Below are 14,610 nucleotides of genomic sequence, written 5' to 3' on the forward strand. Positions count from 1 at the left end.
ACAATTCAAACCTCATACTTATGTTGAACCACGCCCCAAATGTCATAACATACTAGCAACAAGCTCCCAATTTATTTTAAGCACAAACAAAATGAGAACTACCACTAGCAAGAAAATTATTTTTTTCCTTCTTCTAATACATACACAAACTCTCTTTTTTTTCAAAGTTCTGATTTTTTTTCTGAGCAAATTTACTTTTTTTTTTAATTTCGTACAAGCGGCTCTCACAATTTTTCAAACATTGTACCTTTTTTTTTTTTTTTTCCTCTTCCACTCAAAAATCCAACCATTCTTTCACTTAACTTTTAACAAGCTCATAACAATTTTAAGTGCTCAACAGAGTTTAAAGGTTCAAACAGACAGTGAACTCAGATAAAAGGTCAGACTCGTAATGTGGTTGCCAAAGAAATAGGATTATAGGCTCAATGGGGCTACCTAAGATACATATAATTAGGTGGGAAATCAGGCATATATATGGCTCAACAAAGAAACGCTTATCACTTCCTAGACTGAACAAAACTGCTATTTTACTTTGCAAATACACGGGGCAAGTTCTAGACATCAGCTGACATACATAGAATATCAACAAAAACCTCACACACACATTGATATATAACTCACTTAGGACTGGATCTATCCCGACTTTCTACTCAAAGCAGTTAAGCAAAGTCTAGATCAAACAAATTAAGGTACTCATACACGAGTCAAGAACTAAGCTTAAGCGTCATACTAAGGCACTTACTACTCTCAAGGTACAACAAAGTCAAAAAAGATTGCATCCAACTAGCATAACAACACAATTTAATTTACTCATACAAAAATAATTACTAACTACACCCGGTTAAAGTAAAACCTTTGAAAAAGAATCGCGACACAAAGAAAAACTAATGGGGAAATTATTACACTATCTAAAAAAAACTAAAAAAAATCTTTTTGGATTAATTTTTTTTTTTTTGGTTGTATTTTTGTTCGACTTTAACCCCTTAAGAAGACAATCGAGGATATCCATCGTTGGGAAGAGTCTAATTTTTTTTAAAAAAAATTCTAATTGACTAAAAACACAAAAAAATAAATATACACATATATTTACATCCCCCATCCCACATTTTAAATTGTGGCATGTCCCTATGACACACAAGTAAAAGGTAAAAGATAAAGAAAACTCCCCTGAATTATTTTCTTTTTCTAGAACTTATGAATTTCACCCCTAATTCTGAATTCATTCCTCATTTTTGCTCCTCGGAATTCTTCATAGAGCTCATTAGGCCAAATTCATCTGAGGATACTTGTAACACCCGCTCTTTTCTTTCTTATTTGGCCTCATTTTGAGCGGTCAATTGTTCTTTCAGGATGATCCTCAACTTGTTCCTGCATTCTTTCACAGGATCAATCCATGCATATTCCTGTAAATTTCCAAAAATAAAATCCACATGATCAATGTTAGAATAAGATAACAAAGAAGAAAGGTCATTTAAATATTCCTGTGGTATATCCAAGACCATTTGTTTTTCATTCTCTTCTACTAAAGGTTGTAAATATGAAAAGGTAGATGTGGGTTTGAACTCTTCTTCCATTGCTTCACACTCAACTAAAACCTTATTTTCAATCATCTCAGTTGAATCAGAGTCCTCTTGCAGAGTGAAAAGCTCTCTCTATAGATGCTGATCCTCTTGGGTTGGCTCATTCTCATAGGGTATCTCCTCCATATATTCACTATCACAAAGCAATGAGTTTTCTGAAAGTATACTTACTATTTGACTCACTTGCGCTGTTAGGTTCTTAATGGCTTTATCATTTTGTATAGATCTTTCTTGATTTTGTATAAATATTTCTTCGACACAATTCATGAACTTATACATAAGCTCTTCTAAACTACCATTCTCCTATAGAGGTGGTTGTCTTACTTCGTTTTCATTCCAGTCATAATAAGGGTATTCATCCCAACCAGATGTAACGACCCGACCTGTCATTTTCAGTATTACAACCTTACTTCCCCCTTTACTGCTCAAATTGTACTTTACAGTTGTTGTGTGAATTGCCGGGGTAAATGGTTCGGGTCCGGTGAGGTTTTGGAATGAGTTGGAACACTAAGTCTCAAGGTTTAAAGCTTAAGTTAAAATAGTGACTGGATGTCGACTTATGTGTAAACGACCCCGAAATGGAGTTTTGTTGATTCCAATAGCTCCGTATGGTGATTTTGGACTTAGGAGCGTATCCGGAAAATTATTTGGAGGTCCATAGTGAAATTTAGCTTGAATTGCCGAAAGTTGAATTTTTGGAAAGTTTGACCGGGGGGTTGACTTTTTGATATCGGGGTCGGAATCCGATTCTAGAAATTGGAATAGGTCCGTAATGTGAAATGTGACTTGTGTGCAAAATTTGAGATCAATCGGACGTGATTTGATATGTTTCGGCGCAAGTTATAGAATTTGAAGTTTCAATGATTTCGAATTGAGGTGTAATTCATCATTTCGATGTTGTTAGGTGTGATTTGAGACCTCGAGTAGGTCCGTGTTATGTTATGGGACTTGTTGATACAATTGGTTGAGATTCCGGGGACCTCGGGTGAGTTTCGGACAATTAACGGGTCAAATTTAGACTTAAGGAAATGCTGAAACTGCTGCCTACTGGTGTGCCCGCATGTGCGCGAGATCAGTCGCAGAAGCGGCCAAGAGTGGGACTGGGCAGTGCTCGCAGGTGCGAGGAATTTGCCACATCTGCGAGGCCGCAGGTGCAAAGGTGTTGCGCAGATGCAGACTGGGGCTGGCATGAGGTGACCGCAGGTGTGAAGGGGAATACGCATCTGCGAGACCGCAGATGCGAGGTTTTGGGAGGCTGACTGTTTCCGCAGGCGCACATTTTTGTCCGCAAAAGAGAATGCGCAGGTGAGAGCCCAGGAACCGCAGGTGCGGAAATGCCTGGGCATTGTTTAAAACGAGGGTTCCGAGATTTTTTTTCTCATTTGGAGCTCGGTTTGGGCAATTTTGGAGAGAAAAGTTTCCACACAACTTGGGGTAAGTGTTCTTAACTCCCTTGTGATTATATTCCATGAATTCATCTTCATTTTTGGTATAAGATTATTGAATCTTCAAGAGAAATAGAAGGAAATTTCTATAATGTCACAAAACGAATTTTTCTAGTTTGAATACCGATTTGGAGTCGGATTTGAATGAAATTAGTATGGTTGAACTTGTAATTGGACGGGTTGTCGTATTTTATGAGTTTCGTCGAGTTTCGAGACGTGGGCCCCACAGGTATTTTTGGGGCGTAATTTCGGATTTTGTGTAAAATATTAGCATTTTGATATGGAATTAATTCCTATGAATTGTGTGGACTGAATCAAATTAATTGTGGTAGATTTGAGCCATTCGGGAGTTGTTATGCGCATAATGGGATTTCTAGAGCATTGATAAGCTTGCTCGACTTTGGATTCGGCTTGTTCGAGGTAAGTAACTCTTCTAATCTTGGAGTTGAGGGTATGGACCCTGAATATATGTATTTTGTGAATTGTTGGGAGGTGACGCACATGCTAGGTGACGGGTGTGTGGGCGTGCACTATAGAAATTATGACATAATTGTTTATGTGGAATTTTATAGTTAAATAACCTCGGCATTTTTCTATGCGATTTTATGTGTTAAAGAAATTGAGCTGAAAAGCATAATAAAAATCATGTTGAGGCTATGTGCCAGTATTATTGGGACCCACAGAGGTTATATTGCTGTGAATTATTGTGTTAAATTGAAAATTCATACTTAGTCATATTCATTTCATTGCATATCATAACTTAGTTTTATGACTCTATTTTGATGCATATAAATGTTTGGGGCCGAATGCCCTGTTTTACAGAAATATCCGAGTGGCTTGAGAGGTTTATGACTGAGCGAGGCCGATGACCTGATTTAGGTTGCATATTTATGGGATCGGGCTGCACGCCGCAGCATGTTGTATGTTTATGGGATCGGGCTGCACGCCGCAGCATGTTTGATATCGGTCGAGGGCCTGATTGTGAGGATGAGTGTGGATCGGGGCTGCCCGCCTGCAGCATACTTTATTATTATAGCACATGAGTTGTCCGTGCAGCACGTGAGTTCTCCGTGCATATTATAGCGCTTGGGATGTAGGAGCCCCACCAGAGTCTGTACACACCCCTAGTGAGCACAGGTACCTACTGAGTACGAGTGCTGAGTGACTGGGAGGCATGAGTGATTGTGAGGTATGCCCGAGTTGCAAGAGTGATTGTGATGTATGCCCGAGTGGCAAGAGTGATTGTGAGGTATGCCCGAGTGGCACGAGTGACTGTGAGGTTTTCCCGAGGGGCTGTATATGAGTGATGTTTTGCCCGAGGGGCTGTTTATGATTTTATCACTGAATTGCATCACATTGGCATGCACACATGACATACAGGCATAGAGATGTATTTTTCCTCATGTTGTACAACATCACATCATTCATGATTTCTCACACATTTTTGACAGATGGGCATAATGATGCATTTGTATTACACGGGTTATCCGGAATGAAAATGAAACATATTATTTATTATTGCGAAGATTATTTTTATTGAGAAATTTATCATTTTCAAACTATTCATATTATTGGCAACTTCGGCAAACGGTTTGGGTTTTCACTGATGTATTTGAAAGGAAGAACTATTATTTTTGAAATCATGATTTGGCTGAGCATTTTATCTCTGAGTTACTTCTGGTATTATTTTCTTTATGTTATTATGGACTGTTGTTGACTATTGGTTATGGACCCGACCTTGGTGGAAGCTCGTCACTAATTTCAACCTACGTCTAGGTTTGTTACTTACTCAATACATGGGGTCGGTTGTACTGATACTACACTTCTGCATATTGCGTACATATATTGGCTGATGTTGTTGCTGTGCTCAATGGTTGCGGGACTTGAAGATGTACCTGCGTTCCTGTTGTAGCTGCCTCTTGTTCAGGGTAGCCTTAGATTTATAAAAGCTCTGTTTATGTATTATTCAAACAGACTATGTATTTATTTCATTTCCGCTTTGTATACTCTATTCTTAGAAGCTCATGATTTGTAGTACCAGATCTTGGGGATTGTACACGATTAAGACCTTTATTCACTTAAATTGCTTTAATAATTATTATTGAAATTGGCTAGTTGGTAATTTGCTTACCTAACGGGTTGGGTTAGGTGCCTTCACGACTAGTTGGATTTTGGGTCGTGACAAGGTGGTATCAGAGTTCCAGGTTCATAGGTTCTATGAGTCATGAGCAAGTGTCTAGTAGAGTCTTGCGGATCGGTATGATGACGCCCATACTTATCTTCGAGAGGCTACAGGGCATTTAGGATATATACTTCCCATCTTTCTTTCCTTATCATGCGAGATTGATTCAACTTGAGACATAACTCTTTGAATTCCTTCCACGTATTCGTATGCGCACATGAGTGCTCAGTATCAGCTCTGCATCGCCGGCTTGTGATTCCATGAACGAAGTTCGAGATGAGTATTCTATGTATGGGTGAAGGGGCCAGTCTGGAGGACTTGAGGCCAAGTTTAGATCGCAGCTTAAGCTCGGTAGCTTCAGTTGTAATTTGTACAATTGGACTCATATGTCCGGGATGACCCTATAGTGAAATTTGTGGCTCGATGAGCGGTGAAATGGCGGTATGATGGGTATGCTGTGACCGCGGGATGTGTTAAGATGATTTGAACATAACGAGAAGTGTTTCCTTCATATGTATAGGAAAGGTCATTGGGTGCTTGATTTTCGTTTCTATGTGACGTACAGTCCCGAGTGTGAATGTTTTGAAGGATCTTTCACGATTGTTAAAGTTTGGGATAAATTAAATTCTCATGTGTGGTTAGTGAGTTTGGACTCAGATAGACTAAGTGATTGCATAGTAATTGTGACTGCGAAAGGGTATAACAAGATACCAGTTTGAGGCTAAGCATGTGGGTTATCCCTTGTGGAATAATCTACGTAGGTGTATTCCTTATGATGTGAGTGGAGAGTTTCTTTTCTGCCGACGGGGTGTATGGGTAAGATTTGAATCTGAATCTGGTTGAGAAAGTTGACTTGTGTGTTAAGAGGATGAATACGAGCTTAGCGGATGATTGAGGTATTTTTATGGGTGGCGTTGTATGAGCTTGAGAAGAATTTTTTGTTGAACTGACTGAAGCATTATGGCAGTAAGAGAGTATTGGTATTATGAGTTATGGAATGTTTTAATCTATGGCTTTGAGCCAAGTGGGGGAGTCTGCTATTGACAATTTGATTTCATGGTTAGGTGTTAAATTTTAATTTTGGTCGGAGGCATACTTGTGGGTTAGCTATATGTAAAAGTTGAGATCGAGGAAGACTCGAATAAGGAAATTCCTGGTTAAGGATTATATTGCACGTATGAGTAAATGAAATTCGCGGGAGGAGTGAGTTGTCTTTGGTGAATGATGTAGTATGCACGAAGTTTGAATTTGATATGTGGTGTTAAAGTAGAGTTACTTCTTTGAGTGTTATGGTGCTAATGGGGCATGTGTCTTTTGGTCCATTTGGGCGGTGCAATTAGATTTGAGCAAAGTGGGTGACTCTCGAGAAAAATTCCAGTGGGTTTGATAATTATATATAGTAATTGAGAATGTTTCCGGTCTTGTGTATGGATAAAATCCGAGATTTGCGTTTGATGGTGCCTGGACTTGCGGAAATTCTATATGACTATGGATTTTATATTTTTGTATAAGGAAGGTAAGAAGAACAATTTCAAATTCACATAAGGTATTCTTAGAGTGAGTGTTATAGTTGTGATATTTTTGAAGGTGCTTTAGAAGAATACAGTTGCTTATGGGCCGTAGGGTATTGTGGGTCTATGCTAAGGTTTGTAGGGTGAGTTGTGGTTAAAGACCATGGTATTTTAGCAAGAAGAAGTATCAATCTGAAGACAAATTCGGAAGGGACTCGGAGAAAATAGGACAACTAGGTAGTAGGTTGGATCAGTATGGTAATGGATATGATCGGTTCTTTGGATGCTTATGATGTGGGGGTTTTCTACAGGTGCTTTGTGGCAATACACATGGACTTGGCGACCTGCGTGGCTTGGTCGAGTTAGAGGAATTTAGTTTTAAGGGATTAATTATGTGCAAATGGATTCCAAAGTATTCTTGATGGTTTCTACCGGTGTGGATAACGTGTTATGAATTGTGATTTCCTCCTGGAAAGAAGCAAGAGAAAGGTTTCTAATTAAAATGGTATGTAAATTATTGGTGACTCAAAGTTGATAATAAGATTCTTGTGCTTTTCACATGATGGCAAGATAGATGTTATGTGTTGTACGAAAGCTAGATTTTCATGTACAAGGTGGCAGTACAGTCTTGAAGAGAAGGTAATGAATGTTGGACAACATGGACGGTTTCAAATAAATAGATGAATACTATTACTACTTGGTGTTGTATGAGAAAGGGGCAGACTTCAGAAGGCGCATTGTATTTTTACTTATGGATGTATAAATTAGTATTGCGATACTCACATGGTTGATAGACTGCTAATATTTAAATTTTGTCAATTGGCACAGAAGAAATTTTAAAGTATTTCTCGTGGGATGATCGTGTATGAGAGAAGTGTTAGGCATTTGGGCGGTAGAGATGGAATCAAATATGGTGAATCGCGTGTTCTATGGATTCAGAGATTGGGAGTTCCCAGGAGCAGATTGTTTCATGGTTGTGGACTGTGAAGTTATGGCCGGAGCTAGCCAGATGATAGAATGTGTTATGATTCAGTCATTATGGATTTTTAGAAGAATTTTTATCTATTTGTGGGTAACCCGAGTTGATTTGGGGGTCTATTGGTAGGCCCAATTAAGATGTGTATTCTACATCGAGCCGGAATGGTTGGCTCCATACTGCTATTATTGAGGGATGTGCCATTTGGTTTATGATGAACTTATTTGTGTTCTCAAATGATCTATGAGTTATTCCTTTATGCTACGAGGAGTTGTGAATCATTGGTTATGTGCACAAATGGTGCGGTTCTATTTGAGCTTTATAGTGAAAGTTGAGCGTGATGAGTATTTGGGTATTGCATGATCGATTGCGTAATGGTTATGTTCTTTCAGTTTTTTGTGTGGCATTTTTTTTGTCATTTGCCTCTCCATGGTTATTGATTCGGAGCAGGGTGGCTTGGAGTATATAATATGAACCCCGTGTTAGAATCGAGTGATAATTCTACGGTGTATGATGAATTTTCATCATTTCGTTGTGGAGGTACTTGTTAATCTGGCGGGGCAGTTCTCTCATTTGAGTCATTTTCCATGACTGGGTACATTTGAATTGTTGCGTACTATAAGGTCATTGGACCTGAAATGGGTACTATCAAGTTTAATTTCGGTATATTCAGGAGTATAATATTGAAAGTTGGCTCAGAAAGGGATTATGGTTTTGGTTGGGGCGAGAGGGCTCCGCGACTTGTTGATCTGGTAAGTGGTCATGAAATTTCGCGTGTATCTTTTATTATCAACAGTGTACGAAGGTTTTGGGATGAGGTTTGGTTCGATATGGGTTTAATACTAGTATGCGATTGGTTTTGGAGTAGTTACTGCGATCAGGAATGGTGCTACGAGCATGCGAGTTGTGTAATATGCTGGGTGATTATATTCGTGGTTGTAGTTATAGCTCGATGCAGCTTATTCGGACTTATACAGTGTGTAAATGTAAGATTCGTGTCTTGAAAGAATTTTTAAAGGTTGGAAATTAAACTCCAAGGTTTATGGGCTAAGGTTAAATTAATGATTTTCAGTTGCATTGTGTAGTCAAGCGTATGTGGGATATGGTGATGTGGGTTCACCCCCGGGTACGTGTGTGGTAAGATGGAACGGTGATTTGATGTCTTGGAAACAACTCTTGGCACGTTCGAGGACGAACGTATGTTTAAGTGAGGGAGAATGTAACGACCCGACAGGTAGTTTTGAGTATTACAACCTTGCTTCCCCATTTACTGCTCAAATTGTACTTTACAGTTGTTGTGTGAATTGCCGGGGTAAATGGTTCGGGTCCGGTGAGGTTTTGGAATGAATTGGAACACTTAGTTCCAAGGTTTAAATCTTAAGTTAAAATAGTGACTGGATGTCAACTTATGTGTAAACGACCCCGGAATGGAGTTTTAATGATTCCAATAGCTCCGTATGGTGATTTTGGACTAAGGAGCGTGTCCGAAAAATTATTTGGAGGTCCGTAGTGGAATTTGGCTTGAATTGCCGAAAGTTGTATTTTTGGAAAGTTTGACCGGGGGGGTTGACTTTTTGATATTGGGATCGGAATCCGATTCTGGAAATTGAAATAGGTCTATAATGTGAAATGTGATTTGTGTACAAAATTTGAGGTCAATCGGACGTGATTTGATGCGTTTAGGCGCAAGTTATAGAATTTGAAGTTTCAAGGTTCAATGCTTTCGAATTGAGGTGATTCGTCATTTCGATGTTGTTAGGTGTGATTTGAGGCCTCGAGTAGGTCCGTGTTATGTTATGGGACTTGTTGATACAATTGGTTGAGGTCCCGGGGGCCTCGGGTGAGTTTCGGACGGTTAATGGATCAAATTTGGACTTAAGGAAATGCTGGAACTGCTGCCTACTGGTGTGATCGCACCTGCAAAGATTTTTATCGCAGGTGCAAAGCTGCATGTGCGCGAGATCAGTCACAGAATCGGCCAAGAGTGGTACTGGGCAGTGCTCGCAGGTGCGAGGAATTTGCCGCATATGCGAGGCCACAGGTGCGAAGGTGTTGTGCAGATGCGGACTGGGGCTGGCATGAGGCGACCGCAGGTGCGAAGGGGAATGTGCATCTGCGAGACCGCATATGCGAGGTTTTGGGAGGCTGGATGTTTCAGCAGGCACGCATTTTTGTCCGCAAAAGCGGATGCGCAGGTGCGAGCCTAGGCACCGCAGGTGCGAAAATACCTGGGCAGTGTTTAAAACGATGGTTCCGAGATTGTTTTCTCATTTTGGACATTTTGGAGCTCGGTTTGGGAGATTTTGGAGCCCACTTTGTTCTTAACTCCCTTATGATTATATTCCATGAATTTATCTTCATTTTTGATGTAAGATTATTGAATCTTCAAGAGAAATAGAAAAAAATTTCTATAATGTCACAAAACAAATTTTTCTAGTTTGAATACCGATTTGGAGTCGGATTTGAATGAAATTAGTATGGTTGAACTTGTAATTGGATGGGTTATCGTATTTTGTGAGGTTCGTCGGGTTTCGAGACGTGGGCCCCACGGGTGATTTTTGGGGCGTAATTTTGGATTTTGTGGAAAATATTAGTATTTTGATATGAAATTAATTCCTATGAATTGTGTGGACTGAATTAATTAATTGTGGTAGATTTGAGCCGTTCGGGAGTTGTTACGCGCATAATGGGATTTCTGGAGCATTGATTAGCTTGCTCGTCTTTGGATTCGGCTTGTTCGAGGTAAGTAACTCTTCTAATCTTGGTGTTGAGGGTATGAACCCTGAATATATATATTTTGTGAATTGTTGGGAGGTGACGCACATGCTAGGTGACGGGTGTGTGGGCGTGCACTATAGAAATTGTGACATAATTATTTCTGTAGAATTTTATAGTTAAATAACCTTGGCATTTTTCCATGCGGTTTTATGTGTTAAAGAAATTGTGTTGAAAAGCATATTAAAAATTATGTTGAGGCTATGTGCCAGTATTATTGGGACCCACAGAGGTCATATTGCTGTGAATTATTGTGTTAAATTGAAAATTCATACTTAGTTATATTCATTTTATTGCATATCATAACTTAGTTTTATGACTCTATTTTGATGCATATAAATGTTTGGGGCTGAATGCCCTGTTTTACTGAAATATCCGAGTGGCTTGAGAGGTTTATGACTGAGTGAGGCCGATGACCTGATTTATGTTACATATTTATGGGATCGGGCTGCACGCCACAGCATGTTGCATGTTTATGGGATCGGGCTGCACGCCGCAACATGTTTGATATCGGCCGAGGGCCTGATTGTGAGGATGAGTGTGGATCGGGGCTGCCCGCCTGCAGCATACTTTATTATTATAGCACGTGAGTTGTCCGTGCGGCACGTGAGTTCTCCGTGCATATTATAGCGCTTGGGATGTAGGAGCCCCTCCGGAGTCTATACACACCCCTAGTGAGCGCAGGTACCTACTGAGTGCGAGTGCCGAGTGCTGAGTGACTGGGAGGCATGAGTGATTGTGAGGTATGCCCGAGTGGCAAGAGTGATTGTGAGTCATGCCCGAGTGGCAAGAGTGATTGTGAGGTATGCCCGAGTGGTACGAGTGACTGTGAGGTTTGCCCGAGGGGCTGTATATGAGTGATGTTCTGCCTGAGGAGCTGTTTATGATTTTATCACTAAATTGCATCGCATTGGCTTGCACACATGACATACTGGCATAGAGATGTATTTTTCCTCATGCTGTACAACATCACATTATTCATGATTTCTCACACATTTTTGACAGATGGGCATAGTGATGCATTTGTTTTACACGGGTTATCCGGAATGAAAATGAAACATATTATTTATTATTGAGAAGATTTTGTTGTTTGAGAAATTTATCGTTTTCAAACTATTCATATTATTGGCAACTTCGGCAAACGATTTGGGTTTTCACTGATGTATTTGAAAGGAAGAACTAATAACAGAAGCAGCAGCTCCAGCTGCAAATTCCAACTTCGACAAATCTGTTAACCACCCGGAATCACCCCGAGGCCCTCGGGACCTCAACCAAAAATACCAACAAGTGATATATCAACATACCAACTTAGTTGAACCTTCGAATCACTCAAAACAACATCAAATCATCAAATTACCCTTAGATTCAAGCCTAAGAACTTCGAAATTTCCAAATTCGGCAACCGATGCCGAAACCAACCAAACCACGTACGAATGACCTCAAATTTTTGCACACACATCACAAATGGCACTGCAAACCTACTCCAACTTCCGGAATTCTATTCCGACCCCGATATCAAAATTTCCACTACCGACCGAAACCGCCAAATTTCCAATTTCACCAATTCAAGCCTAATTCTACCACGGACCTCCAAATCATATTCCAGACGCACTCCTAAGTCCAAAATCACCTAACGGAGCTAACGGAACCATCAGAATTCAAATCCGAGATCGTTTATACATAGGTCAACATCCGATTGACTTTTCCAACTTAAGGTTCTAAATAAGAGACTAAGTGTCTCATTCCACTCCGAAACCATTCCGGGCCCGAACCAACTAACCCGGTATATCATAATATAGCTTAAGAGCATAAAGGAAACAGCAATGGGGGAAACGGGGCTATAACTCCCGAAACGCCCGGTCGGGTCGTTACAAACACTGCCCAATCCCACTCTAGAGGCATCACAGTATACCACGTACCCCTCGGGTCCTTCAGGGAGCATTAGGACGGGTGCCGAGTTTAACCTGTCCTTTAAATCTTAGAAGCTCTTCTCGCAAACATCAGTCCATTAGAATTTCACTGTCTTGTGCATTAACTTTGTTAACAGAACAACTATAGATGAGAAATTTTCCACAAACCTTCGATAGTAACCGGCCAAGCCCAAGAAGCTGCGTACTTCCGTAGGAGTTGTGGGACTTGTCCAACTCTTAACTGCTTCAATCTTTTGATTATCAACCTTGATGCCTTCACCAGATACTATGTGCCCAAGAAAGGTCACCGAGATCACCCAGAACTCACACTTGGAAAACTTGGCATACAACTTGTGATCCCGGAGTATGCGTAAAACCATCCGAAAATGTTCTGTGTACTCTACCTCTGATCGAGAATACACCACGATATCATCAATGAACACGATCAAAACAATATCCAGATACAGCCTGAATACTTGATTCATTAAATCCATGAAGGCAGCTGGTGCATTGGTTAGGCCAAAGTACATACAAGTAACTTGAAATGGCCATATCGGGTCTGGAAGGCTGTCTTCAGAACATCGTCTCCCTTGATCCTTAACTGATGGTACCCAGATCTGAGATCAATCTTCGAGAAATACTTAGCACCTTGCAATTGATCAAACAAATCATTGATTCTTGGAAGCAAATACTTGTTCTTGATGGTTACTTTATTCAGCCGTCGATAATCAATACACATCCTTAACGAGCCATCTTTCTTTGGAACAAATAACACCAGGGCTCCCTACAGAAAAGTACTGTGTCGGATAAAACCCTTAACAAAAAGGTCCTTCACCTGATCCTTTAGTTCCCTCAGCTCGGCGGGAGCCATCCTGTACGGGGGAATCAATATCGGCTGCGTATCGAGTGGTACGTCGATTGAAAACTCAAATCTCCCTCTCGGGTGGAATACCTGGGAGCTCATCAGGGAACACATCGAAGAATTCACTTACGACTGGTACTGATTGAAGGGTGGGAGGCTCCGCCTCCGTATATTGCTCCCATACCAAATGATAGAAACATCCTTTCGTGATCATCTTCTAGGCCTTAAGGTAAGAAATAAACATCCATTTTGGCGTTGCAACATTGCCCTTCCATTCGATAACAGGTTCTCCCAGAAAGTTGAAGCGAACATCTTTCTTCCAACAATCCACGGTAGCATAGCAAGAGGCCAACCAGTCTATGCCCATGATGACATCAAACTCTATCATTTCTAATCTATTCAAATCAGCCAAGGTATGACGATTATGAATCATCACATCACAACCTCGATACACCCGCCTAACTACCACGGATTCGCCCACGGGTGTGGACACTTCGAATAGTTGACGTAACAATTCTGGTTTCTTACCACAACTACTAGCAACAAATGGGGAAATGTACGATAAAGTGGATCCTGGATCTATCAAAGCATACACATTAAGGGAGAATACGGACAGTATACCTACGACCATGTCGGGTGATGACTCTAAATTCTGACGACCTGACAATGCATAGATGCAATTCTGTTGCTGCCCATTTGGGCTAGACATTCTTCTTCTGCCTCTACCCCTTCCCATCGGCAATTGTATACCTTGCTCACGAGGGTGCGCTGTCGATGAAGAAGCTTCTACAGATCCCGTTGGTGGTATCACAGAATCCACATTCCTTGCTGGGCAAAAGCATATGATGTGACCGGGCTGCCCACAAGAATAACACAAATCTGAACCCTGGCGGCAATGCCCAAAGTGGTTCCTACCATACCGGTCACAATGCGGCACTGGGGGCCTTATCTTGCTAGGACCTTCACTATGCTGTGAGCTATACCCTCAGGAATTCTGACCCTGACCGGAATAGGTGATTCGGTCATGACACTAACCCTGGAACTATGACATCGCACTAGTCACCTGATTACATGGATGCTGAGGAAACGGAGGTCTAAACTCACCTCGTGACTCTCCCATATCACCTGCAGACCGGGCTCTTTTATCTTAGCCCCGATTGTGCTCTCGAGCAGCTCTCTATTGCCTTTTCCAATCCTCTAAGCTCTGCGCATAGGCTTGTATACGAGCAATGTCCATGCTCGGACTCAGGGAAGCAGTGGTGCATTCATTAATCAAATGTGGTCCTAGTCCACCCACAAATCGATGCACTCTATGACTCATCTCCGCTACAATCAAAGGAGCATACTTGGCCAAGGAGTTAAATTGCAT

General features: G+C 40.9%; 1 protein-coding gene across 1 annotated transcript; it reads right to left on the minus strand.

The window, feature by feature from the left end:
* Window positions 1-13,458: 13,458 nt before the first annotated feature.
* LOC138903121 (uncharacterized) lies at window positions 13,459-14,610 on the minus strand. The gene is made up of 3 exons (XM_070191037.1): window positions 14,426-14,610; window positions 14,202-14,277; window positions 13,459-14,097 (listed from the first exon to the last, which is right to left on the minus strand). The coding sequence occupies exons 1-3, from the start codon at window positions 14,608-14,610 to the stop codon at window positions 13,459-13,461; spliced, it is 900 nt and encodes a 299-aa protein (XP_070047138.1).

Source organism: Nicotiana tomentosiformis, chromosome 12, assembly GCF_000390325.3.
Source record: "Nicotiana tomentosiformis chromosome 12, ASM39032v3, whole genome shotgun sequence".
Taxonomy (NCBI): domain Eukaryota; kingdom Viridiplantae; phylum Streptophyta; class Magnoliopsida; order Solanales; family Solanaceae; genus Nicotiana; species Nicotiana tomentosiformis.